Genomic DNA, 25667 nt, shown 5'->3' with positions numbered 1-25667 from the left:
GCTACTTTGAATTCACCTCATAAATTAATTTCAACCTAAAGTTTAATGGTAAAATGGGTAGATCATGAAAATGTATCTCTCTATATCATGACCTGAGAGTCCTTTCCCATCCCACTATAAAATGTGAAGACTTTGCAAATTGAGTTTTGTAAAGAGACACCGACTGCTGATTTCATCACAGCAGCAAAGCACACACCTACAGGCTACAGCACGTACGCAATCTTTGTTCTCACTTTCCCCAAAACATGTAAGATTTCAGAACATCCTGTTCAGCTCCTCCGCCCCTGATACCGCTGGCTCGTGGTAAAAAGCCATTTTAACTGCTCTGGTTTCACCTGCTGTTCTCACAGCAGCACCCTGGCCATTGTTAATCACACCCCATTCTCTCCCAAAGTGCTTGACATGCCGACTTCCCACAATTCCAATCTCGTGCTGGAGTCTGCAGTGGCACCAGCGGGGCCTCCTTCACATGTTTTATTCATCGAGCCAGCGATGGAGTTATTCAAAAGGCTGTCATTTTCTCCCCCCAACTCTCTTCTTCGCAAGCAATGACCGTGTAGAATCTGGTGGTTTACCGTTCCAGCAGAATATTAGTTTCAGCTCTCCTGTCATTTCAGGAAAAAAATCAAATTCCAAGTTCTGGGAATACCAGGAGAGAGAGGAGGGAGAGGATCTTTATTCGTTTATTTATTTTTAGAAATACAGCGATGAAACATCCCTGCAGGGCTAAAGCCTACGCAGACTCTGAGAGAATGTTTTGACATAAGAAATCTTAATGAATTGTTGGGAATTAATCCAGAAGTGGGCAAATTCACTCAGATATCTCCTTTAATGTTCACTGAATATAGAGATCAGTGTAGAGGGAGCTCTGTGGCGTAGTTCCAGTTCAGGGATATGTCTGTATTCAGTTCTTATCACGCTCTGCAGTATGGACTGCTTAGTCATTTACGCCTTTTTAAGAACATATTTGTCCAGTTTTTAATGTGGAGTCTTTTGTTTCAGCCCTGCACCAGAACCAACAGTCGAGTCCGGACGGCGTATACCCTCCGGTCGCCCACTGTAGGGAGGCAGTGTCCAGACACGACTGACAAAGAGCCCTGCAGCCTGAACCTCAACTGTTTCAACTACTTCTACAACATCACAGGTGAAGGAAATGTAAAATGATGCTCTGTGTACGTAAAGTCCCAGTGGGCCGAGTTCTCTTCTCTCTGTAAGGTCGTTGAAGCAGTTTGTTTGTGGCAGACGTGCGTCTCCTTAAAATGCTGGTACTGTACGTGGTTGTATTTCGGATGGAGCAGGTTTTTGGGCTGCAGCCACGGGTGCGTCAGGGTAAATATTTCTCCACTTTGAGCAATCATCAATATGAAAACAGGCTTTAAAACTGTCTGTAAACAAGACTGCGAACACAGCCTCCATCTCAGAATGAGCTCCTCATCAGTTTTAACAGCAAGAGGAGCGATCGATAAATTAATCATCTGCTTTTCATTTTCAGCAGCCTCATTGCTTTTGTTTCTTGAGCTAAGATGATTGCAAACTTTGCAAGGGGGCGTTGTATAATGATGATGCAACATCAGTGGAGCTCTTTTTAATCTCGCTCACAGCTGCTCTTCTCAAAGCTCCTCTCTGATCAAAAGCTAATTTTTTTGTTTGTTGGTTGCATTTCGGTGTAACTCCACTTGTCAATGGAAGGTTGAATGGGGACAAATTATGTTTTTCATCAGCTGCAATCATTAAAGCCTGTAGGTTGCCAAGTGCAAGTAAAACTGTTGGCCACTTTACGTTTGGTACTTTGCTCAGTATCACCTCGCGACAAATGAGGAAAGACAAATGTTTTTTTTAAATTTACTTTTAACTGTTTAAAATTTGAAGTAAATGAATTTTTTTGGCCATTTATGGGCATTGGCAACTAGATGTGAACACTAACACATCACCTTTTACATTTGCAAACAGTTGCTTTTGTCACATCCAACAGTTAGAAAACATTATCATTTATTTGGAGTCGTGTTTCTGGCCTCCTACCAAATGTAACAGATGAAATACATGAGGGACAGATGCGATATGTCATGTGGGCGGAGCAGAAAAGGGTTTTTCACCAGCTACACAGACTGTCTTTGCAGGTGAGGTTGCTGCCAGCTTTATCGTGTGTGAACTGAGTTTTACCAAATGATAATATATTCGATTATAGAGGGTTTGGAAGCATATAGTCTATATTAGCTGGCACTGAATTAATCAACCAGATTGTTTTAATAACAGGAGCCAGTGATTGGATTTGATGTGTTTATTTTAATGTGAAATGTGAAAACACCCACAGTTCTGCTTGCTTTGCATTGCCTCTTGTACAATGAGGTATTATTTGTTAATTTTTGTAAACAGATTGTGTTTGTTTTTACACAGTTTTATTTAGTTTTTAACCTGTTGGAGGCCCACAGAGCCATGCACAGAAAATAGACCAGCTGTGCAAAAGTAAAGTTGAGCAGCGTGATGCCCTCACGGGCAGGTGTGGCTTCCGTATTCAGCGTAGCAGCTTCACTAAATTTTATTAGTCGCGCTCTGCTGCAGGCATCCCTCACACCTGTGTCCTATATTCACTCCCTTTTAGCTCTGTTTTTGGTCTCCACCATCTCTTGAGGCTCTTTAACTGCTAAATCAGAGCGCAGGCTTAACTTTTACACTAGTAGCTCTGGGAAGACCATCTTTAATAGCTGGTTGCACCCATCTCTTTTTGTCGTTTTTACTATTTCTTCTTTTTATTATTATTTTTTTTTAATTTGATTGCTTTTGTTTGAACTCGAAAGCTTATAAAAGAAATTATTTGAAAAATGTGCTACGCTGACTCTGATGCAGCCCCTCACTACTCTGTAACTTTGCTCAATATCCTGCTCAAAGCACTATCTGATGGTGACATGTTTAGACTAATAGCCAGTCAAAGCTGAAGGAAAGTTGTAATTAGTATCACAGCTGTCTAGACTGAAGTTGCAAAAACACCCACAGCTGCTGGTAACGTTCTGCTGATAGTAACAGTGGTCACTGGATGTAGCCTCAGTTGTATGAGTGTGAGAACTTCAAGGACAGGAAGAGGGACTGATACTGCGTCTGGACTCAGTGAGGGATGTGGAAATGTGATGCAATACGATACAACAGGACACAACATGAGACTTGAGACAACCCTATATGATACGATATGAGAAATTTGTCTTGGACTCAGCACCCATTAACAAAACATCCAGAGCCGTACCAAATCACCCAATAAATTGCAAATAATCCAGATTGCACATGTAAAATATTGCACATACATTGTACATAACACATATTATGAGCACCTGACCACAAGCTGACTGTTGGTAAATATGCTGGTGGGTTTGCTTCGCTTACCAGCCCCTAAAACAGTGGTAGTCTTTTGTGTGGCTGGTAGATTTTGGGATCCTTCAGCTACAGTAGCAGGTAGACAAAAAGGTACATTTCCAGCCCTGGTGACCAGACTATCATAGTTTATAAAAATGCAGCACAGTGATGACACAGATATTTCATGCAACAGACGTACCGTATATAACACAGACCTGCAAATTTAACCGGCGTCAGACCTGTTTATATGAGTCAGCTGTTACTGTAAGTACAGACTTCAGTCAGCGTCATGCAGTCTCATGGATGCAGCCATCCGCAAGTTTAGCTTGCACATGCACAGAAATGGTTGCATGCAAGACTATTTTGGTCCAGAGCCCCGAAAATGCTCCACTATGTTCACCAGATGGTCTCCAACTGTGTCTGTTTGCTGTTGGGTGCCAAGCAGGTGGTATACAGTTGGTTTTTCAGAGCTTTTTCTCAGAAAAAGACGCTATGAGAGCAGTGAGAGTGAACCAGACAGCTGAACAGTGAGCTGAAACTCACTATAAAACACCGTAAAGCCAAGAGGAGCTGCAGATTCAGGTGATAATTCTGTGAAAATTCATCTCTACAAGTTACAACTTTCACACATTTTCTCCGTTTTCACATTGTCATTTCATATGGTGTTATTATAAAAGCATAGATTTTAGCAGCTTTAAAGAGAAAAGATTTCCAAAACCGTTCATAGATTAGAGCTGGCAGCCTCCCTGAGCTCCTCTCTGATCCACAGGATATCACACCTCCATATCACATGTCACAGAAGCTTCTCTTTCATATTTCACCCTGGAAACTGTAAAACTATTTAAATAAGAGTGGGAAAAAAGAGGGATTGGCAGCGTTCCTATATTTCATTTGGATTTGTTGTGTTGCTTTCATTTCTGCTGCCCCACATTCTCAACCAGCCCACCCTCCTCCTCTGTTTTCCCTTTGTGTTGCTACACCAGGAGACGTGACATATAATCCTTACTGCTGGGTTCACAGTGGCATACAGGCATCCCAGGGTATAGGTACATAATATACGAGCAGAGCTTATTATTGGGTAAAACGTTCTTCTTTTTTTTTTTCTTTGTTGATGCTGAGACCATCCAAGCTGCTCTTTCCTTCAGTTTTTCTCCTTTTCTTGCTGTCTCTCTCTCAGTCTCTTACTGTCGCTCTTTCTTGTTGCAATCTCCCTATTTTGGGTCCCCAGAGTGCCACAAAGCTCCTCGGCAGAAGGAGACACAATTCCCTGAGTCGAGTTTGCAAACGAGCTCACTGCAGCTAAAAACAGCCACTCATCTTTGTCAGCGGATGGCACACTTCATGAGTGATACCTCAGCCTGCTTGTTGCAGAGTTTTTTTTAAAACAACAGCATGCATGCTGTTGTTTTAAAGGCACCCAAAGCTTGGAAGAAAATGTTGTCTCTACACTTCACAGGATTTTTTTATTTTTTATTTTTTGGTGAGGGAGGCCAAGGTTCAGCCTCTTACAGCTCTGGATTTTTTTCTGTCGTGGTTTATTTGAGGAAAACTTGTATTGATGTTGCTTTTAAATCCCGGTTATTTAGCTCAAATCTGACCGCCTGGCCACACAGCTCGCTTATGATGCTGGCATGAAAGGATATTGATGGCAGCCAGATTTATTGGATTTAAGTGAGCTGTTATAAACCTTCAATGACCCTTCTTGCTGACAAAGTAATCATCTGTTATCGATGGTGATCTCCGCCGGCCAGAAGCTATTTAGAGCCTGACTCCAAACACACACACACAAACACACAGATTATTTTCAGCCATTTTGACTTGAGTTTTGTGGCAGAACGGAAGGCAGTCAGAGGGAGAAGAAGTGTGTCATGCAATAAAGGCAATGAGCTGAAGTCAAAGCTGCAGTGTGTCAAGCACAAGGCGTGCTCGCCATTCTGCTGAGTCATCTCATAATAGTTCATTTATATGCATGGCACGCCCATCCTAAAAGATCTATCCACAGTGCACCGAAGGCACAAGAATTTTAGTTTACATCAGCAGTATAGCTGGTAATTAATTTGATATTGCTGCACTGTGTCAGTACACTATACCAAAAATTCTACAAATTAACCCTTTAACACCTGGATTGACATCAGTTTTCATGTGCTGCATTCAGACCCTTTCTGACAACATTTGAACCTCTGAAACCGAAGAAAAATGGTTTGATTTTCTTTCGGAAACACTGGGAAAAAAATAATGAACAGCTTGGAAAGGAGGTGACAAAGAAGTGATCTGAAAATTATTTGACATGATCAATAAACTGTATTTATATTTCTCTTAACTATGTTTATTCAGTTACAGAAAAATTATCTTTTTCGGCATTTCTTGGGATGATTTTCTTTCTTTTTTTTTTTACTTTATTTCTTTTTGTTTAACTTATATTTAGGTCATTTTTCCTTTCATTTTTCTTTTTTAAACTTATTTTTAGGTAATTTTCTTGTAACTTTTTACTAATTTCTTGATACTTTTTTGGGCCATTTTGTAAATTTTTAAATCGCAGCCATCTTTCCATGTTTTTAAAAGAAATCAAACCAATTCGCTCAGATTTCAAAGAGTTAATTGAGATTTTAATGAAAATCCTTGTGCTTTTTTTGCCTGGAGCCCACTTTTTTTAGCATATACAACATTGAGCTAAACAACTTTCAAAGTAACATGAGGCAGCAGGGTGCATAGTGCATCTCTGTGTGTTCACCCTTTAAAAGCTAAGACACACCACGGTTGTCTCTCAGCGTCTGGGGGTTTATTCATTCCAAAGTGTAAAGCTGATGCAGTTGAGCACTTTTGAACAGCGTCTCCTTGTTTTTGTCCCGCCACATCATCCAGCTTCAACTGAAAAAAAACATCCAAACCACAGACGCAGAACACTAGTGAAACGCTGCTTCCTTGTGACTCGTATAAACGCCGCCTGTTTTCGTTTAAAACTCGACTCCCTCTCACCTGCAGTCTCGCTCTGCTTGCACTCAGGGTGGTAAAATCAACAGCAGCCACCTGCAGAACGCTGGTAAATATTAGCTATATGTGGTGAAGCTGTGAGCTCCGCTGACAGGTATCAGTCATCATGTGACAGTCGTATTCTGCTGTAAAATGTAATTAGAGGTTTGATGAGTGAATTCTGGGATTTGAGAATGACTTGCAGCTGGTAGGTGAAAATGTTTACGTCCATCAGTACAGCTCATCATACCAATATGAAACCTAATTTTAAATGTTTCACTTGTATTCATTTGTTACATTCACCTGCATTTCTCTGTCAAGCAGGAATATTAGAAACCACGAGAGGTTTTATGAAACCATTTTATTTTGTCCTTTGTGGATGCATGTTAAATTGGCCAGAGACTTTGGAGTGAATCAGACTGGTGTTTCTCTTCCTGCCTAAAAAGTTTTCCACTGTTGACACACGGTGTTGGGTATTTCAGGGACTAATTTTGAGTTATTATCTACCTTAATTATGTTTGCTCATTCTACTCTGGGTGAAGCTGAGGTGGCTCAAAAAGCCCTGACAACCTTGTTTTAGCATGTAATTTGTTAAAATTAAGACCCTTTTTACTGCATTAGAGACAGACAGAGAAACCAGAAACTTCCACATTTTATTAGGGTATCTCTCCATGTGACTTTCATTGACAAAAAGAAACAAAAATATAGAATGTAAAAGTCAACTTCTTGATGCTCAGTGTCTCGGATTCTGTGGTTGTCCCGAGCATCATTGTGTACTAATATTTTGATACTGACTTGTTGGAAATTATCTGTCATTGATGTTTCAGCCTGTTACCTGCTGGCCTCTTATTTATTGGTTGATGCACAGTGATGAACACTCACAGGCCAATAACATGAATATGAATGTGTTGTGTTTCTCCTCAGACTGGAGTACATGTCAGCTGAGTCCCAACGCTGTGTGCGGGAGCGGCATCAAGACCCGGATGCTCGACTGTGTCCGCAGCGATGGCAAATCGGTCGATATCAAATTCTGTGAGGAGGTGAGACGTGCAAAGATTCCTCAATTGTTTTCTTTTTTTCCCTTTTTTGGTCAGTTCAATTTTTACTTTCGGTCTTTGACACCCAAATTTTTCTTAATGACTTAATCACATCAGTCATTACAATATATTATCTACCCTTCCAGTACTATTAGGCCCACAGCAACATGAAATATTCAGGAGCAGTCCCATGCAGAGATTGTTGTCGTTGCTTCAGGCTGAGCGGTTTATTCATTCATAATGTGTCTCGGCTCTCTGTAATTGTAGCCGGCGGGCTGTGGCAGAGCTGTCCCCACAGCTATTTAACCCTTGGCCCACTTCATCATCTGGCTCATTCACAAAAACTCATTGTGTCAGAATGGCTTTCACAGCAGCTTCGATATCCCAACTCTGCCGGCTTGATGCTGCCCAGCACAGCCTGTCCCCTGCCAGGACAGAGGCTTCTGGGAATTGTAGTGCTGAGGGGTCAAGCTGCTGTCCGGCTGTAACAGATTGACTTGGCTGTGCTGCGGCTGTTCGCCTGTGACATGAATGCTTTGATAACGTGTCACGAATTAACCTCTTCATTTCCTGCGTGTTCCGCAGCTGAATTTGGAGAAGAAGTGGCAGATGAACATCTCCTGTGTGGTTGAGTGTCCCGTCAACTGTCAGCTGTCGGAGTGGTCGGCCTGGTCGGACTGCTCACAGACGTGCGGACTCGAAGGTAAGATGAGAGAAATATCAGCTCAAATTGTACAAACTGTCGTTGACATTTGGCTGACATTTTTTATCTGGAGCAATTTCGAGTGTGATCAAAGAGCCGCCGGGACTCGCTGCCAGCCAGAATACAAATCTGTAACCTTTTACTAACAAGGCACCTTACCAAACATTAGGTCACCTTTTCATCGTCAAGTGAGCATAATCCTTCACTGATCCCCGCACCGATATTTGTACTGCACTCTTCATGTGCAGTAATTAGATAAAATCAAAGTAAAAGCAAAAGCCAGAGCAACAACAAAATAAAGCAAACGAGACACAAGCTCAGCTCCTTTTACATTAAAGCTAGTCTGTTTTTTTAAACTTCTGTTTATTGTTTTTTTTTTTTTCAAAATACTTATACAAAATGTCCATTTGAACAAATATGCCTGTACATTCAGAAGTGCAAAGAGCATGTAAACATACATATATTCATACTAAGTAAAGTAGCAAACAGACAAACAGGAAAAAGTAAAATAATAAAATATATTTAAAAAATAAATAAAGAAAGAAACTAAATTTAAAATAAAAATAAAAAAGAGAATAAAATAATGATTTTTTTAAAAGGATGTCAGAGCTGTCATTTAAGTTATAACAGTGTTATAAAGAATCACTAATGGGTTTATCTTATTGAAATGGTCTGTAAGGGTTGCCATGTCAGGTAGAGCAAATTTACCTTTCCTCTCCTCTTGAATATTTAAAATAGTATATTGTTTAGTTTACTGGAACTTACTTAATTCATTTGCACTTTGTGTGTAAAAAAAAAAGAAAGAATTTCAACAGTTAAAACATTGTGCAGGAGAGGTAAAAGACCAGAACGGCTCAAGAAAAAACATCTTCTATTACATAACATTAAACATACATTTAAAAAAAATGCATAATTAATCCAAGTTTTGAGACTAAGCGGATGCAAAACTGATAGAAATGTAGAGATTACACAAAGTTTATGTAAACAAGTTGAGATGCATTACAAAGGAAACAACAAAGTTTGATAAATCTTTGCAAATTAGAGTCCTTTCAATTGTTATGTAGATCTTGATTGTAATGATGGGTTGTTTGATAGAGATGCTTCTCTGCATTCTGAGCACGCTGCTTCATGTCTTTGCTGAGGTTACTGCCGCCTGGAGTTCCTCAGAAAAGCATGAAACCAGTGGCAGGGTTACATATCTTGTCACCCTCCACAGGTTACCTTTAAAACATTCATATGTGGCATGTGGTCTTAATAGATTAAAGGGAAAAAAGGGGGTAAACTCTATGTCAGGGATTGAAAGGTTTACAGCGTACAGTAGCCTGGTGGCAGACACTTCTGCAGTTTGGTTTGTATAATGTCGCTCCCATTTAACACACAAAAACAATCAGTGAATATGTCAATATGTTTTTATTGTTGTTGTTGTTGTTGTTGTGATTGGTTGCAGGTCTGTCCAGAGGCATTTTGATCTACACCCACTGATAATGCTGCTTGGAATAAGAAAACCCACTGAGAGTTTCCGAAATAACTTGCATTAACAGTTTGGTCTGGCATTGTCAGATGTCACGTATAACCTTAATTTGCTTGAGATAAACTTAACAGCGTCATAAAGTAGATGACAATAACATTGTTAATGTGATAATGTGAAGAGGCGGACCTGAGGTTAATTATCATAACTCTCATTATGATCCAGCTAATATTCTCATGTAAATTATTCTCTGTGTGAGAGCTGATGTGGCTCAGGAAGCTTTGAACAGTTGGTTTGGTGACGGATCGGTTTTGAGTTCAATTTCTAACTGCGTCTCTAAATATATAATTATACTGTATTTGATGTTTGTTGTACAAAAGACTTTTTTTCCATCAGAGTACAGTGAGAAACAGGTGTGACTTTTTGTTGACAGTCCCTCGGCTGCTTGTAACATGAAAGAATCAAACACAGAAAAGTCAACAGAGTCGACTTCATGATGCTCAGAAGAAGCCAGTGCTAGAGCACAGGGGCTGTACTTGGCAGCTGTAAGTTATAAGCGCGTACATGTATGGATGTAAAGCAGGACAATGCAAGTAAAAACATACAGGAATAGATGTCAAAGAGCCTGCGTACATGAAGCTTTAAAGAGCGTGTTTACATACAGAACCACAGTGATGCCTGGGGGGGGCACTTTTGCAACATGACAGAAGCCAGGGGGCTCCATACAAGTGTCTAGTATTTAAGGACATTTCTTGGATTTTAGGACATTTCTCAGATTTTAGGCATTTCTGGGAAATGCTTTACGGCGATTCTGGGAATTTAGGGATGTTCTAGGATTTCCTGACATTTCTAGTATTTAAGGGAATTTCAAGGATTTTAGCACATTTCTCAGATTTTAGGATGTTTATAGTATTTTAGATTGTTTCTCGGATTTTAGGACATTTACGGACTTTGAGGACATTTATAGGATTTTTGGGAATTTCTGGGCTTTTGGGACATTTATGGGTCTTTAGGGCATTTCTAGGATTTCATAAGATTTAATTACATTTCTTGGATTTCTAGGAAGTGAGGATTTGAGGATGTTTCCTGGATTTTGGACATTTCTAGAATTTTAGGATTACGTTTTTTGTATTTTAGGATTAAGGATTTTAGGATGTTTCTAGGATTTGAGGACACTAGGGGCTAAGCTAGAACCTCTGTCGGGGGTCGTGTGGGATCCTTCACTGACACTTTTTTTATTAAAAAACTCTATTTTGATGAGGTTTTATGCACTCTGGCACCTTATGTCTACTTTAAGTACAATAACAATTCCCAGTGTGAATGACTTTATTTTTATTGTGTATTAGAGAATGGTTTGGAGGCCACCTGACACCTTGTGGGGGGCCAGATTTGAGTATCGCTGCAGTACCATTTGTCCCATGTTTGTTTACAGGGAGCTGATTGCATCAACATTTTCCTGTGTGTTGTCGTGACTCCACAGCAAAGTACTAAAGCATGGTGTGGCTGAGTGAAAACATGCAAGCTCAGCAAAAACATACTTAAAAAAGTCCCATATCAGACGCTTCCTGTTCCCACTGGAGGCATTCGGCCAGAAAAACTCACAAAAGCAAAAGAGAGGAAGTGTTTATTTAAGAGTCTTCCCAAATGACCGGCGAAAACGTGTCCTCCTGCTGCCTGGTCGTTGTTCCCGGCGGTTCATACAATTGATTCTGTCCCATTACATCTTCCTGCTCCTCAGGGCTGTGGGGAGCGCTTTGAAGAAGAGCAGCTACAGCGATAGTTGCTAAATCATAAGGAATAAGATAAAAGTTGAAGAAAGGCTGAAGGAGCAAGAGGGGACCTTATTTGATGTTATTTTTTTGGTGTGTGTATGCGTGTGGGATGTTGTCTTGTTGGAATAGGAAATGAGGTTGTACAGTTTGTGTGAACGTGTGGGAAGGTTGATTTGTGTTTTATATGTTGAAAGGTGTCGAAGGTTGGCTAAGGTGTATTCTGAGGTGAGCAGATTGCTGGCTAGGCAGTGTGAAAACTAAACAGGGATATGCAACAAATGAAGGGTGGTGAGATTCGAGAGTGGGCGGTTTAAAACAGGAAGACAGGAAGGTCGCATTTTGAAATATGTGTGGAGGGTTTCTGTGTTGAGTTTCCCAGCTAATTCACAGCTTCGATTCTGCACTTAAATCAAACGGCCTCTGAGGTGTTTGCTGCTGTAGTGTTTGGATTTATTTAAAGACTTTGCTGATTGATGTGGAAGAAAAAACCATTTTGCTCAAGTGGACCAAGAACCAATCAAGATGCCAGAGGAAAAGTGCAGTATTTCAGGCTATTTAGAGAAGCCTGCTCCGTTAAGTGAAGTGCTATTTTGCACAGCAACTCTAATTTAATGCCGTCAAAACAAACACATACACATGCATTAAAAATGAGCTGTTTACAGAGGGAATGGATGGCTGCTGTGTGGTAAACCGCAGTGGTTGCTGCATGTGCCAAAAGCTGTTTGCCTTTAGTTTATTGTGCAGAAAACACATCCACTTAACATACTGTATAATTGTATTATGCTAGACAGAAACATGTAAAAGCTTAGCAGAAGAAAAGATGCGACTGGTTAAGTGAAGGACTCTATTTTCGATAGTGGGATAGAGAATTAGGCAGAGAGGATCCTGCTGTTGTTTTTCTAGCTAGAGCGGTACCTAATTTTTTATCTATCTAAATACTGATTATTTTATTGAACACTGTCATTAACAAACAGTTCAGCAGTGTAGCCATGGCAATGAACATTTTCAGCATGTTGTCAAATAAACTGAAGAGGAAAATACACAAACAGGGTTTCTGCAGGTTCTTAAAAAGTCTTAAAAGGCATTGAATTTTGGACTTAAGAAATAAAAACTGTGGACAGTTGTCTAATTGGGGACATTAAGTATGATTTAAATTGATTTACACAATAATTACCAATGAACTTCATCATATTGTTTCACTTGTTATATAAGTTATATATATATATATATATATATATATATATATATATATATATATATATATATATATTCATTCATCTATTCATTTGATAGATAGATAATAAAAATTATCTATCTATCTATATATATATATATATATAGAGAGAGAGAGAGAGAGAGATAGATAGATAGATACACTTTTTAATTAAAATTCAAATATCCTAAATCAATCTTTAAAAATGCTGAGTCATGGAAGTAGGATTTTTTTAATCCTTTTTTTTCTTACGTTGCACTGTGGAATTTCAAAGTAACTGTTAACATCTATTATTTTATTATTTTTACCAAATGTCTCTCACATTTACATCACAAGATAGCAAAACTACCAACACTTGTTTTGCTATTTGACTAAGACTTCGCAGCTTAGCCAAAACCAGTGCAAGGCGATGCATACAAGGCTTGGCATATTTTATGTAAAAGGTTTTTCAGTCTCGGCACGATCGAAATTAAGGCTGTGGAATCCTGCATGCAGAGTGAGAAACAGCAAATCACCATAGAAACCCACCAACAAATGCAAGATTTTACCCAGTTCTGTTTAACCCTTGTCTGCACCGCGCCTCCACCCTAACAGTCAGGTGAATGCCCGGAGAGAAAGTGGAGGCACTGTGGTTTCTGAACACAAGAACAAAAAGCTAAACATATAATTCAGACAAGGGAGTAAAAGACTTCCTCTGCACAATGTTCCAGGCAGAGGAATGTGTTTGTGTTTTTTTCTTTCAGTTTTGGTTCATGTAAAATTGGTGCCAAGTGGCTTTAAAAAATCTTAAAAGTTTTATATCTTAGTTTCCTTACGCTGTAAGAACCCTGGCGAAGATAAAGCAGAAAATGATAATATTATAATACACTGCTGATGTCACTTCTCGTGTGTTGCCTTCAGGTAAGATGTGGCGGCGGCGGTCAGTGGTCCAGGCGTCTCAGGGCGACGGCCGGCCCTGCCCTTCTCAGATGGAGCAGTGGAAGCCCTGCCCGGTCCGACCCTGCTACCGCTGGCAGTACAGCCCCTGGTCCGAGTGTCGGGTGGAGGTACGTCAATAAATCATCACATCACGCTATCATCCCGGGGAATTAAATATTTGATGGCGTTGACGATAATGACTGTATCGACCTCTGTCAGCTACAAGAAATGCAGCCTTGACAGGTTCCTGGTTCGGCTGAAATCAATACACACATAAGTTTGAGCCAAAAGTGGATTTTAGAAGACAGAAATCTCAGCACCTGGCAAAAAATAATGGAGTCTTTAGTATTGATGAACAACCCCATCAAATCCCTGCGCATACAGTTATGTTGTTTGATGGACAGTAAAATCAATCTAATGCACTTTTAACGCTGATACATTACTGTAAACCAATACCTTCGCCAAGAAATTTGGCAGCCTTCTACACTTCATTTTGAATTGTGTGCCACCAGGTCAGATTATTAAAGCAGGCTGCCGCATCGCTTCGTGACATAAAACAAAACTTTGCAGGCATGGGTGCAGTTCTACGAGACTGCGGGGAGACATGTCACCTCTTAAAATTCATTAAGGTCATGTTTTTCTCTTAGTTAACTCTATAAAGAGTCCAATAATCAATTCAATACTTTTAATATGAAGTGTAGCAGCAGAAGGTACTGGACACACTGATCTATGTCCAGAATTGTCTTTTTTTTTTGTTGATGAACTAAATGAAACCATGCCAAGAACAGTGTTTGGATAATAAGCATTTTTGTGCACATTTTAATTACATGTGTGGGTGATTTTTCCTTTGATTTCAGAATCTGGACTGAAAATGTAAAACTCCTGGGTGCTCAGAAAGACCCTATTAGTTATTATTGGAGAACTTTGCCTTGGTTTTGCTCAAGTTTAACAGGAAAACCTGTAAAAAAAATTTGACTTCTTTTTCCATTGCCAGTACACCTCTGCAGTAGAAGTGTATCTTTTTTTGTTTTTCCTTACTTGTTTTTTTGTCTTTTGTGTCACGTTCATCATAAACGTGCCTGAAAACAGGTTAGTAAACAGCAGAAAGCAGCATAGAGGCCAGTGAAAATGGTAGTGGTTATTTCTTTTTTGTAGCGGTCACTTATTCAGTCTTTGTTTCAAACTCAGAGCTTTTATTTTGAACAATGTTTTAGGGTCCTAGAATGCAAACTTTTGCACTTTTTCAATACTCGGACCCTGTGAGAATGGTGACGTCACTTTCAGTGTTTTGGTTATTTTGCAGATCTGTGAAGACGAGGATCATTTTCACAATGTTATCATATATCATATATATCTTTTTTTTTTTTTTTAAACGTTAATGTTTTTTTGTCTAAATGTGGCTTTAGTTTATGTATTGTTTGTTGTGGTTGATATTAAGACTACAGTGTTTTTCCTCTTCTGTTTTTTTAACCATTGACCTACACTATTTATTTTTTTTGCAGTGTGTAAATTCTTAAAGGTGACCGTGTTGATATTTATAATTGAAAGTCAGATTTAACGTGATAATTTGTCAGACTATGGGGAAAACAGAAAGCCATGTGGTTGTCTTTACGACAACAATAATACCACTTTAGAAACGTTGGAGCCAGAAAAGTTGTTTTTCTCCTGATTAATTCCTCTCTACCTTCATCTCATCCACGGTGATTTGATAATGGAAATCAATAGGGCATGGTGCCTTTTACCTTCATTAAATAACAGGGCAGACATACCCATCATTCATAGATTGCAGCTTTAAAGCGCTTTAAAGTGTCATTAATATTTTATACAGTATATGTTTATATGCACTTTGTAAAAGGCAGCGCATATTAATGACATAAATATATACTTTTAAAACTACGTCACTACTTTTATCTGTCTGTTTATTGTAATTTGTGCATGAAAGCAGCCCTTTAAAGAGTGGTCACCTTAATATTACCGTAAGGTATTAATAAAAGTGGCAGATGGACAAAATTTGCAGCCAAAGCTATAATTTAGTGGTATTAAGCTGTCAGCAAGTGGCTGCAGATTCATGTAACTACCTCTCTCACTGATGTAACTCATCGCCCTCCTCCTTCTTCTTCTGTGGTATTCCTGTCAGAGTGTGGTGTGTGGACATGGCATGCGCTACAGAAACCTGTCTTGCTTTGTGTCGGACGGCTCGAGCGATGGTGAGGGCAGTTTGGTGGACGAGGAGCTGTGCAGCAGCCTGGAGCTGGCTGTCGACGGAAACAAACAGATCTACCTGAAGGAGGCCTGCACGCTTCCCTGCCCAGGTAATAACGCTGCTCACAATATATGGTAATTTTGATCTTCCTTTGCTGCATGAGCGACCTTGCAAAGTCATGTCCAAACACAGGATAGTGTGGAAGCTTTATTAGCATAGTAAGGATGTTTTTTGCAACCTGTATGTCATTGTTATAGGTTTGGTGAATATATCTACAGTAATGGTGTGTATCTCTCCCTCTCAGATTTTTACATAGATACACAGTCCACAATGGTGTAAAAACATTTATAAATCCCAGATGCATTTATAATAGTTTAGTTATTATTTTTATTTAATGACAATATTCTTAATAATTAAAGTGTGAGTAAAATAGATCTGTGATTTCCTCAGTGGGTTTTCTGACACGTAAACAAATGTCTTGAGACGCTTTCAGATCAAACAGTTCTGTGGAGTTCACCTGAAAAATACATCTTGGCAAGAGAAATGCCAAAGTGATGCATTGAAGTGCGGCCACTTTAAAATGTCAAAATCACACTGCGTATACCCAGCTAGCAATTTTTGGTTCTAAAAACATTATGAGAATAGTACAATGCAACCACTGAATGTTTTAGTAACGTTTTCAGTGGCAAGCTTTCTTTATGTTCCCAGAATGTTCTTCTTAAAGTTAGAGCAACAGTCTTTATAAAAATTAAAAAATGTAGTAAAAAAAAAAAAAAAATCACATTACATTACATTTTCATCTTTAAAAAGCGGTCTGTAATCTCAGTCCTCAATAACATTTTCAGGATCAGTAAAACATCTTTAAAACATTATTGCAGCTTGTAGGTAATGTGAGCCAGTGTTGTGGGAACGTTCCCTGCTAGCTGGGTATGCTCATTAAAGTCTTGAATTCAAACTTGGTCCTTTTATCTGTTTCTTTTTCTTCTTTTTTTGGTTACAAACAGGTATTTTATCTTTTGTCGTCTATTGTTTACTCAGCTAACAGGTTTTTAAAAATAGCGGTTGCTGGTGCTACATTGGCTTTGTTTGACCAAATCAAGGTACACTTACATTAGTCAAGGATCCTATTGTTCTGAGAAGGTACCTACTCTGAAACAGAACCTGAAAAAGTCCTTTGAATCAACATTCAAAAACATTCTTACATTGGGGACTCAACAAAGAGGAGGGATTAGCATCAGAGTATACTTAAAGTAACGCAAGTCAAAGTACTCGTTATGTAGATCGGATCGGGTCGGAGTCAGACTCAAATATATCATATTATTTGACTGGATTATATTTATTGATGTATTGATGTTCATATCACCTTTAATGTGGCAGCTGTTAAAGTTGGAGCTCATTTTAATCACTTTTTATACTGCCAGTCGGCTTAATCTTTAAAAATACATTTTAAGTTGATTTTTATTTTGTGTTAATGATCTAAATCTGCAAAGTGACAAAAGTTATCAAATGCATGTAGTGGAGTGAAAAGTAAAATATTTTAGACGTACAGTGGAGGAAAAGCATAAAGTAGCATAAAATGGGCATATTCAAGTAAAGGACAAGTACTTGAAACTTGTACACTACTTGAGTAATTAGGTACTCTCCATTTCTGGAAATAGTAAATGATGCAGTGATAAGACACAAGAATAGCTTTTAAGTCAGTCTATAAGAAGGGAGTTTTTTTTTACTGAAACACTGCTGATGGGATGTTGTTTACATAAACCCCTTGTTCAGTGTCATCCATCTGAAATTAGTATTTTCAATAACGCTGTCTGTCCATGTAAATAAAAAAGCACATGGCCTCTGTATCCTTGAGGGGTTAGAGGCCTGTCAGAAGAAGCATCAGCTGCCAACAGTCTGCGTTTGTGCAGCGATGCAGTCAAATCTCAAAGTCTTGTTTCTTTTTTTCCCACACAAACTGATTCCTCTTTACGCCCCTGGTCTTTTGGTTAATATGAAAAAGTACTCCCCATCATTTCTGCAGCGGTAGTCGGCACACATACTGAACACAATTTTCCCACAGAGTTCATGAACATCTGAGCTTCAGGCAGATTTTTAAAAAGTCAAATTCCAGCTATTAGAGTGGTAGTTTGGAGATCCAAACAAAAGCTAAAAAATAATCCGTCACAGCTGTGTTTTGCATTGCAGAGCTGCTCTCAGGATCAACCAGCAGAACACAGAAGTCACTTTGCGATGCATAACGCAGTCAACTCTTCTCAGCAGCTTGATTTATATCGCAAAGCAGCCACTAAAAATACTTTTGTTACAGGGTAGATTTTATTATCTCTAACCAATAGCACTCAGTATCTATTCATGACCTCTAAAGTGAGCGGTAGGAGCTTACCTGGAGCCAGAACAAATGGACTACATTATAGCAGATGCTTTCTGTGTCGTTTTATGTGAGTTAAGTTTACCGTTGGATGCTGTAATTCATTGCCTGTAGCAACTCAGAGAGACCTTTACTCTCTTCTGTCAAGGCAGTAAGACTCTATTCAAGGGTTGGGCTGGTGTAAAATTTTCGAACCTGCTCGATATTAAGAGCCAGACCGGACCGGTATACCAAATTTTACGCACTTGACTCACCAGTGGAACATAATGACACTGTGTCCCATCAACAAACGAGCCTCTGACTATTATCACGTTGCATCAGGTTACATCAGAGAGGCGCTTTCAAAGCTAGAACCTCACTTTGATGCATCCACTTATGGATATATCATGACATGGAATACAATGCTTTTCAGTGTAGATAATATTCATTAATTGTGCAAATTAAGAAAAATGTGTTGGCTGATTCTGAAGCCAATAACAGCCGCTACCGATGTTATACTGATATTATCTACAAAAGACGCATAAAATTAAACTGGACTAACTTCGTACATCAGACCAGCAAACTGGAAATCGACTGAACTCTTCGCCATTGTTCTCTACGTGCAGATTTGGTCTCATATTTATTTCCAGTTTTCTCCAATTTATCTTGATGTCTTTCTCCAGTTCTTACCATGAAGGATCTGAGATAAAAATCAGCAGCCACTTTTTTTTTCTCTCAAGGCGAGCAGTCTCACATGAAGAGTGTATAACACCAGTGCAGCGGTCTGGAGACGATCCTTCACAGGCCTCCCACCAGCGAACACTTAGTTGTTTTATGTTGAGGCGCTTTGCCAAGCCAGAGGCACCGCTGTCAGGAACTATTTTCTGTTTCGCGTGAAAGACAGAAACTATTTGGACCACCTGCTCTTTCAGCGAAATAGACCGAGAGGCGAATCCAAATGGAAGCTGTGACCCCTTCAATTCAATTTATTCCATTTGTACAGTTTAGAAACAGTGAGGCAAAGTGATTAAAACACACACACACTCTCAGACAGAGATAAAAAAAAAAGGGGGTGCAATCAATAATCTGTGTGGGCGAGATAACAATAACCCTGAGGGCTTATACAAAAGACAAGATGGCAAGCTGAGCGACAACCTCCCTAAATAACAATCTGCTGTGCTGTAAATGACAATAAAGTGCAGATTTTATGCATTTATTCATCTCACATCTGAAGGGAGATGCTGATTGAGAGAACAGATTGAAGAAGTGTTTTCAGTGTTGATTATAGGCGTGTGTGAAATGAGGTGCAGCTCCAGACTCTGTATCTCTTGATAAGGAAGTTAATTGGGCACGTTTTGAATACTGCATTTCCACTGCAAAGAACAGCTAGATGCTGCTCAACTTACTTTTGGTGCCAGGTTTTTTTGTTCCTATTTGGTTTTCCTACGGAGATAATACTCCCTCATTGTAGGTGGAATCACAACAGTGATGTCATTGAAAACTGCCTTGCTTTTGGCATAATCTGGCAAATTATATTATGTTATATTATAACCTAAAACGTTGTTTATTAACCTAATCTTTGCCTGAGTCCCAAACCTACAGCAATCCTCTTGCCTAATATAAATTTCAAACTGGTTTTTTTTGTGTGTGTTCATCAATTCAAAAAGATACAATTAGATTTTTGCTTCTTGCACTTCTGGCATGTAGATTTTAAAATGATATCATCTGAAATTGGTCATCATGACATATCAATCAACCAATAAATCAAACTGTATTGATATCTCACCTTTCAAACGAATCAAATGCAATTCAAAGTAAAAAAAAAAAAAAAAAAAACAAAATAGGAAATAAGCAAAAAAGGATCTTAAAAAACAGAATAAGTATAAACCATAAATTTGTAATAGTAAGACACTACATGAAAGCCAAACTAAAAAGATGGGCTTTTAGTTTACATATAAAAGTGTCAATATTTGCAGCTCCTCTCAGATCCTCCGGCAGCTTGTTCCAGCGTTTTGGAGCATAATGGCCAAAAGCAGAATCACCAAATGTTTCAGTTTTACTCAGTGGAGCAGCTGAAAAAAGAATAATAATAATAACTGTATTTGCGCTTTTCTAAACCAAAGTTACAAAGTGCTTCACAAAACCAAACCATACATTACAAGAGCCTAAGGTAAAACAGCATCAGCCCCATTAAAACATACATACATGCATACATACATATCATATCATATCATATACATATTACATTTATACAAAAGTCATGAAGTTATACAAATGCCTGATTGTATAAGTGTGTTTTTAAAGTTTTTTTTTTTAAAAAAAGAAATGGGCTGCTTTGATGTTCATGGGAAGTTTATTCCACAGTTTTGGGGCTGAGACTGTAAAAGCGTGATCCCGTTTTCGTTTTTTGTCTGGATCTTGGTACATGTAATAACATTCGATTGTCTGATCTAAGAGGTCTGGTAGCAGAGTAAGGGGCTAAGAGTTCTGAAATGTAAATCAGAGCCAGACCACGCAAGGATTTAAAAGTAATTAACAAAATCTTAAATTGAATTCTGTAGCGAATGGGGAGCCAGTGCAATTCTGCCTGTGTGGAGTGTTTGTAAGGAGCCGTGCTGCTGAATTCTGTACCAACTGTAAGCGGTTAATTGAGGCATCATTCAGGCAAGTAAATAAGGATTTGCAGTAATCTAAGCGGCGGAAAATGAGGGTGTGGATAAGTTGTTCAGCTATGTTTTTGTTGAGCATTGGTTTAACTTTAGCAATATTTCAGATTTGTAAGTAGCAGGACTGAACAACCACATTTATGTGCTAAGAAGAGTCGGGGGATCTGAGGGGCCCTCCTGGTCCATAAACCAAAAGCATCTCTGAGATGCAGTCTGGTGCAGGGACAAGCAGTGCCCTATAGACTTATAAAATCATTTTAAAACCAATGTGAAAACTAACAGGCAGCCAGTGTAAAGTTTTTAAAACAGTAATATTTGCTGTCCTTCTGGTCTCAGTCAGACGTCGTGCTGCAGAACTCTGATTTCATTGCAGCTGATAAACTGTATTCTTTGGTCAAACCAGAAAGGAGATTGTTTCAGTAGTTTAGCCTGCTGGTTATAAAAGTGTTCATTAGTCTCTCCCTGTTGCTAAGAGAGAAACAGCCTGACTTTGGAAATATGTTATACTGAAAAATGGACAGAACTATGTCTAACAACAAAAAACTACTCAGATGATACTCTGATATCAGTATATTATCTTAGATACACAAACAGGTTTATAAGGCAGACTGTCAATTTTTATGTATGCAGAAGTGAGACCAAATACACAACTTATCGTGTGAGTAGTATATAATGTGTTTCTTTATACTAGTAGTGTGTGTTATCCAGAGTAGTTTGTTTAATTTTCTAAGTTTTGGAAATAAAACTATATAATAATCCCTTACTTCGCCAGTCAGTTCAACTTCTCATTTTCATCAAACCCGAAAAATAATTTGGGATTTTTGTTCTGCATTCCTACAAAGAGGCACGCAGGTCATCAAATAAAGTATGAACAGACGCTTAGAGAACGGACTGAGACACAGAGTTCGCCAAAGCGTGCACTGCTGCGCACTGCAAAGCCACTTCCATCCAGATGAAAGCTTTTAGGGCGCACCAAATACGAAAAAACAATGCAACACTTAAAAATCAGAGTTCAAGTACAAGGAAGTTAAAGATTTTAGGGGCATCTGATCGTTCACTTTGCCTTGATCTGCTTAGTCACTGTTGATGGACTTTTTTAAAATTCTTGTCGCCACATATGCAGTTAATAATTACTGTAACAGTGGCAGATTTATGTCATCTCTAATTTTTGTAACAGTGGAAATCTGATTGATAGAGAAAGCCACTGAGCACTGATTTTGCCAAAGAAATAACAACTGCAGTGAGCAGATTTTCTCAGCTGTAGGTAGCTGGCTAATTAACAGTAACTCTATGAGTTGGTTGAGAACTGCATAATATCGTGCTAACAGTGTGACGCTACAGCTTCCTGTTCTGGGAAAAAAACATGTAGGAGTTAGGTAGATAATAAAGCAGCATCGTTGCAGTGCTACGGTGGAGAGTTAGTTAAAGCCTCTGGGAACCCAGATCACCAAAAAGTTTCTTAATATGAAATTTAGGGTCTCACATGCGTAATTAAAAGCATCAAAAATGATCATACATTAGCTTCAATCCAAATTTGAAATATTGTCATTTTAGTTTTTTCACAGTTTCCTGAAGCTTGGTTAATTTGGACGTGGTTATCCCCGATCCATATCACGAAATACGGATGAAGTCAGTAAAAAATTCAGAGTCAGGTGTCAGTTACGAATTTAACATGCCAAACTGAAATCCCTCAACGCTCCTTTCAGTAGGGTGATTCAGAAACACTCTTGAGTGCCGGAGGACACTCTGGCACAAAATGGACCGTTTGTAAATTCGGAGCTCTTTTGGAAAGAACCGTTCGGTTTTTCAGAGCATCGCACTCTGTGAGTGTCAGAGAGCTCTCTGGGCACTCTGTCTGGGGAGACAGAGCAAAGCGCTGAACGCAGTGAATGTGTGATAAACTGAGCCGTTCATTGGTTCATGTGGAAATAAAACACTCCGTTGTTTCAAACAGCAGCTCTCTCCTTTTAGTGTAGAGCGTCAGATTGGATTTATGAAAGCAGCCAGAGTCAGAGGGCTGGAACAGATAGAGCTGCACCACGCCAGCTCTGCGTTGCTCAATGGTTGTCGTGGAGACGGGTGGCAGTTGACAAAGGTGGGATCCAAGGAGGTGTCAATCAAAACCTGATGTGCCCACACAGTCTGGGGAAATGCTAATATCCTTAAAATGAGCTGTTTTCAACTAAATTTTCCAATAGTTTAGAACATTTTCGCCCATATTTTTGTAGATATTTAATGAGAGACTCAACTTTCATATAATATGTGCATTCGTACTGTTTCAAGCTTTCAGAGGCTTTAATCCCTCTAAATTAGATTTTTATCATCTGGCTTCTTAACTGACATCCTTGTTACCACATTTAACATTAAAGAGGAAGCATTTTTTAGGACGGAGACTTATCGAGGTGTTTTCGCAAATGTAACGTTATCTTGTGTAAAGTTTGCTGAAGTGGAAACTTCCCCAAATCCAATTAAGAGCCCGACAGAGCCTCTAAGTTCCTCTGAGCTGTCTGGGACCTGCTTCCACACCTCAGGTAAATAACTCACAGTGTTTGATTGTTTTTAAAGGCGATTAAAAAAAAGACACATCCCTCTAAACACCTTAAATATCAAGTATTGCTCCATGTGCTCTCCTTCAATGTCCAGAAATCTAAAGTTTAACAAACCTGCTCGTGATTGTGATTTTTACGTTATGACTGGACTTTTAAGGCTGTTGAGGTTAACTGACTGTATTTTCAGGTTGTTCTTAGTTTTATGAATTACACAGGATTTTTAGAGCCTTGTGTGAAATATGCCATCCAGTCCATACATACATTGTTGTTCAGCAGACTGAGGAGGAGCAAAAACCTAAAACAAGACTGTTGCCATGTGGTGGATGCCTCCACCCAGAGCTTGTTAGTGTGCCATGTGTGCACACATTTTCAGCATGGGTAGCCTCAGCGGGCAGCAAACCCTCAAACCTGGCAGCCAAAGCACACGTTCGACCTGCACAGGATGACTTTTTTATTTCGGTGAGTGATTAGGTCTCGACGCTGTCTTTCTGCTGAGCTGGACATCTGTTGTGATTTACATGATGCGCGGCCGTGCAAAGCCAAAGCTGTGAAACATTGCACAGATGCATAGTTTTATTTAATTACTGGAAGTCCTGGTTTATTGCAGTCTGGTAAGCAAACTAACCAACCTGTTTGGCATTTTGAGTCTAATCTAACGTCTTTTTCTCCACTTAAAGTAGAAATCTTAAAATCTGCAGCATGTCACACTCCCTTCAGTTGAATGCCTGCTGCTCTATGTCACTGATTAATTTTACATGGCACTAATTTAACTTCATCTAAATTCTTTATTTGACTTAACTCTCCCTGCGCTGACAAATATATTTTATCATATTTGGAAACATATCTCCCTGTTAATGTGATCTGGTGATGATATTTGGTGTTGATGAAGTCTCAGTTGTTACATGTTTACATGTTGTCTTGATAAATTCAAATCACGTCGCACTTTATGATCTGTTGCTCTTAGTTTCTCTTTTTAGCAGAAATGTTTTTACTAATAACTTTGAGTCTTTTCTACTTTGCAGTTTTGTTGTTCACAATGATGCATTAGGTTATCAACTATTTTTGTTATTGCCATTTTGTTTAATTTTTATCTTTTTCTATTTGTTTATATTACATGTTTGAAATTATCTATCCGTCCATCCATCCCTCTGTCCTTCCGTCCCTCCAAATGGCAGTAGCAAGTTTAGAGTAAACAGCGCTCATGAAAACATTTGAACAGCTTTTTTTAGCCAGTTTTGGGTATTTCAGGTCTTACCAGTGACTAATCCAGAATACTACTATCACTAATACTACTACTACTACTACTACTACTACTAATAATAATAATAATAATAATAATAATAATAATAATAATAATAATAATGATAAGTAAAAGAAGTTGGTATTAAGTAAAAGCAGCAGGAGATATTCTGTCTACTGAAGCTCCCGTCTATACAATATATATAAGGCGGTTTGCATCACAGTAGCCTTTTGACCCCGCTGTGATTGACAGGTGATGCTTCAGCTCTGCAGTGCAGAAACAGCACAATATCAGCTTAGCACCCAGGATGTCGACTCCCAACCCTGAAAAAAACAGAGGGAGAGAGAATCTCACAGATGGGATTATCACTTCAAAGGTTGGGTCTGATGACTTGTTGTCAGGTTTTGTGACGGAGGCTTGTCAGCTGCTGGGTTTTATGTAGCTTTGCAGGGTAGAGCAGAGCAGACAGACAGGTGAGCTCTGCCCAGCACCTGCAGGACTCCGTCCGTCAGGTCTGCAGCTCAAACGCTTTACTGCCCCTCTCAGAGCCACAGCAACGCTTTTTATTTCTCAAGATGCACCCTTGACATCGTGCTGCACGCGGGAGAAGTGAACATCAGTATTGCCTTTGAGTAAATAGGGCAAATCTACAACATTTCAATAAGAAAAGATGGAAAACTGAACCTCCAATTTATGATTCAGCCTGATAAGGAAGGTTTATTTTCTTACAGTGCAGCTTAAATATAAATCTGTTATTTTCCATGTCAGCGGTCCCTGAAGGGAGAATTATTGTTACTTGCTTCTGCCAAAAGACAAAACACAAACGTGGAGTTCATTTCAAAAGTGCGTTGTGTCTATTTTGGTTCATCATTGATCGCTCATCTTTCAATCTCTTTAAAATATAGAGGGAAAAAAATCTCCTCTTTTTAACCCACAACTCATTTAAAAGTACCACGGTTTGAATTCATTTTGTATTTTAAGAGTGTGTGGCATGTGTTTCCACTGGAGGATTTCTCAATTTGGAGAAGTGGAGGGAAAAAAAAAGCTCATCAGATGTATGTTGGTCCCTTAGATGGAAACACTGAGAAACGCTGCCCTAGATAACAAGTCAGTCCAACCCCTTTTGCCAAACTGCAGGAACTGATGTATCAAACAGCAATCAAAAGCACAGAGCGTTTCTGTGCAGGGACGTACTGTAGCGTGATTTGGGAGGAAATTCAAGGGCTGTTTGTGCAAGAC

The 25667-nt window shown here is 39.1% G+C and overlaps 1 protein-coding gene across 1 annotated transcript in view; it reads left to right on the top strand.

Moving 5' to 3' along the window:
• The window catches only part of thsd7ab (thrombospondin, type I, domain containing 7Ab), a 226585-nt gene that overhangs the window by 159693 nt on the left and 41225 nt on the right, over nt 1-25667 (top strand). The window contains exons 18-22 of the mRNA XM_088084662.1: nt 1003-1144; nt 7237-7352; nt 7935-8052; nt 13406-13551; nt 15561-15735. Coding sequence (XP_087940788.1) covers nt 1003-1144; nt 7237-7352; nt 7935-8052; nt 13406-13551; nt 15561-15735 — 697 coding nt within the window. The remainder of the gene's footprint in view (nt 1-1002; nt 1145-7236; nt 7353-7934; nt 8053-13405; nt 13552-15560; nt 15736-25667) is intronic.

This window comes from Plectropomus leopardus, chromosome 11 (assembly GCF_026936395.1).
Source record: "Plectropomus leopardus strain MGB_pleo_1.0 chromosome 11, ASM2693639v1, whole genome shotgun sequence".
NCBI classification, from domain to species: Eukaryota; Metazoa; Chordata; class Actinopteri; order Perciformes; family Serranidae; genus Plectropomus; species Plectropomus leopardus.
The sequence above is the reverse complement of the archived record's forward strand: the minus strand, read 5'-3'. Positions and strand labels throughout refer to the sequence as shown.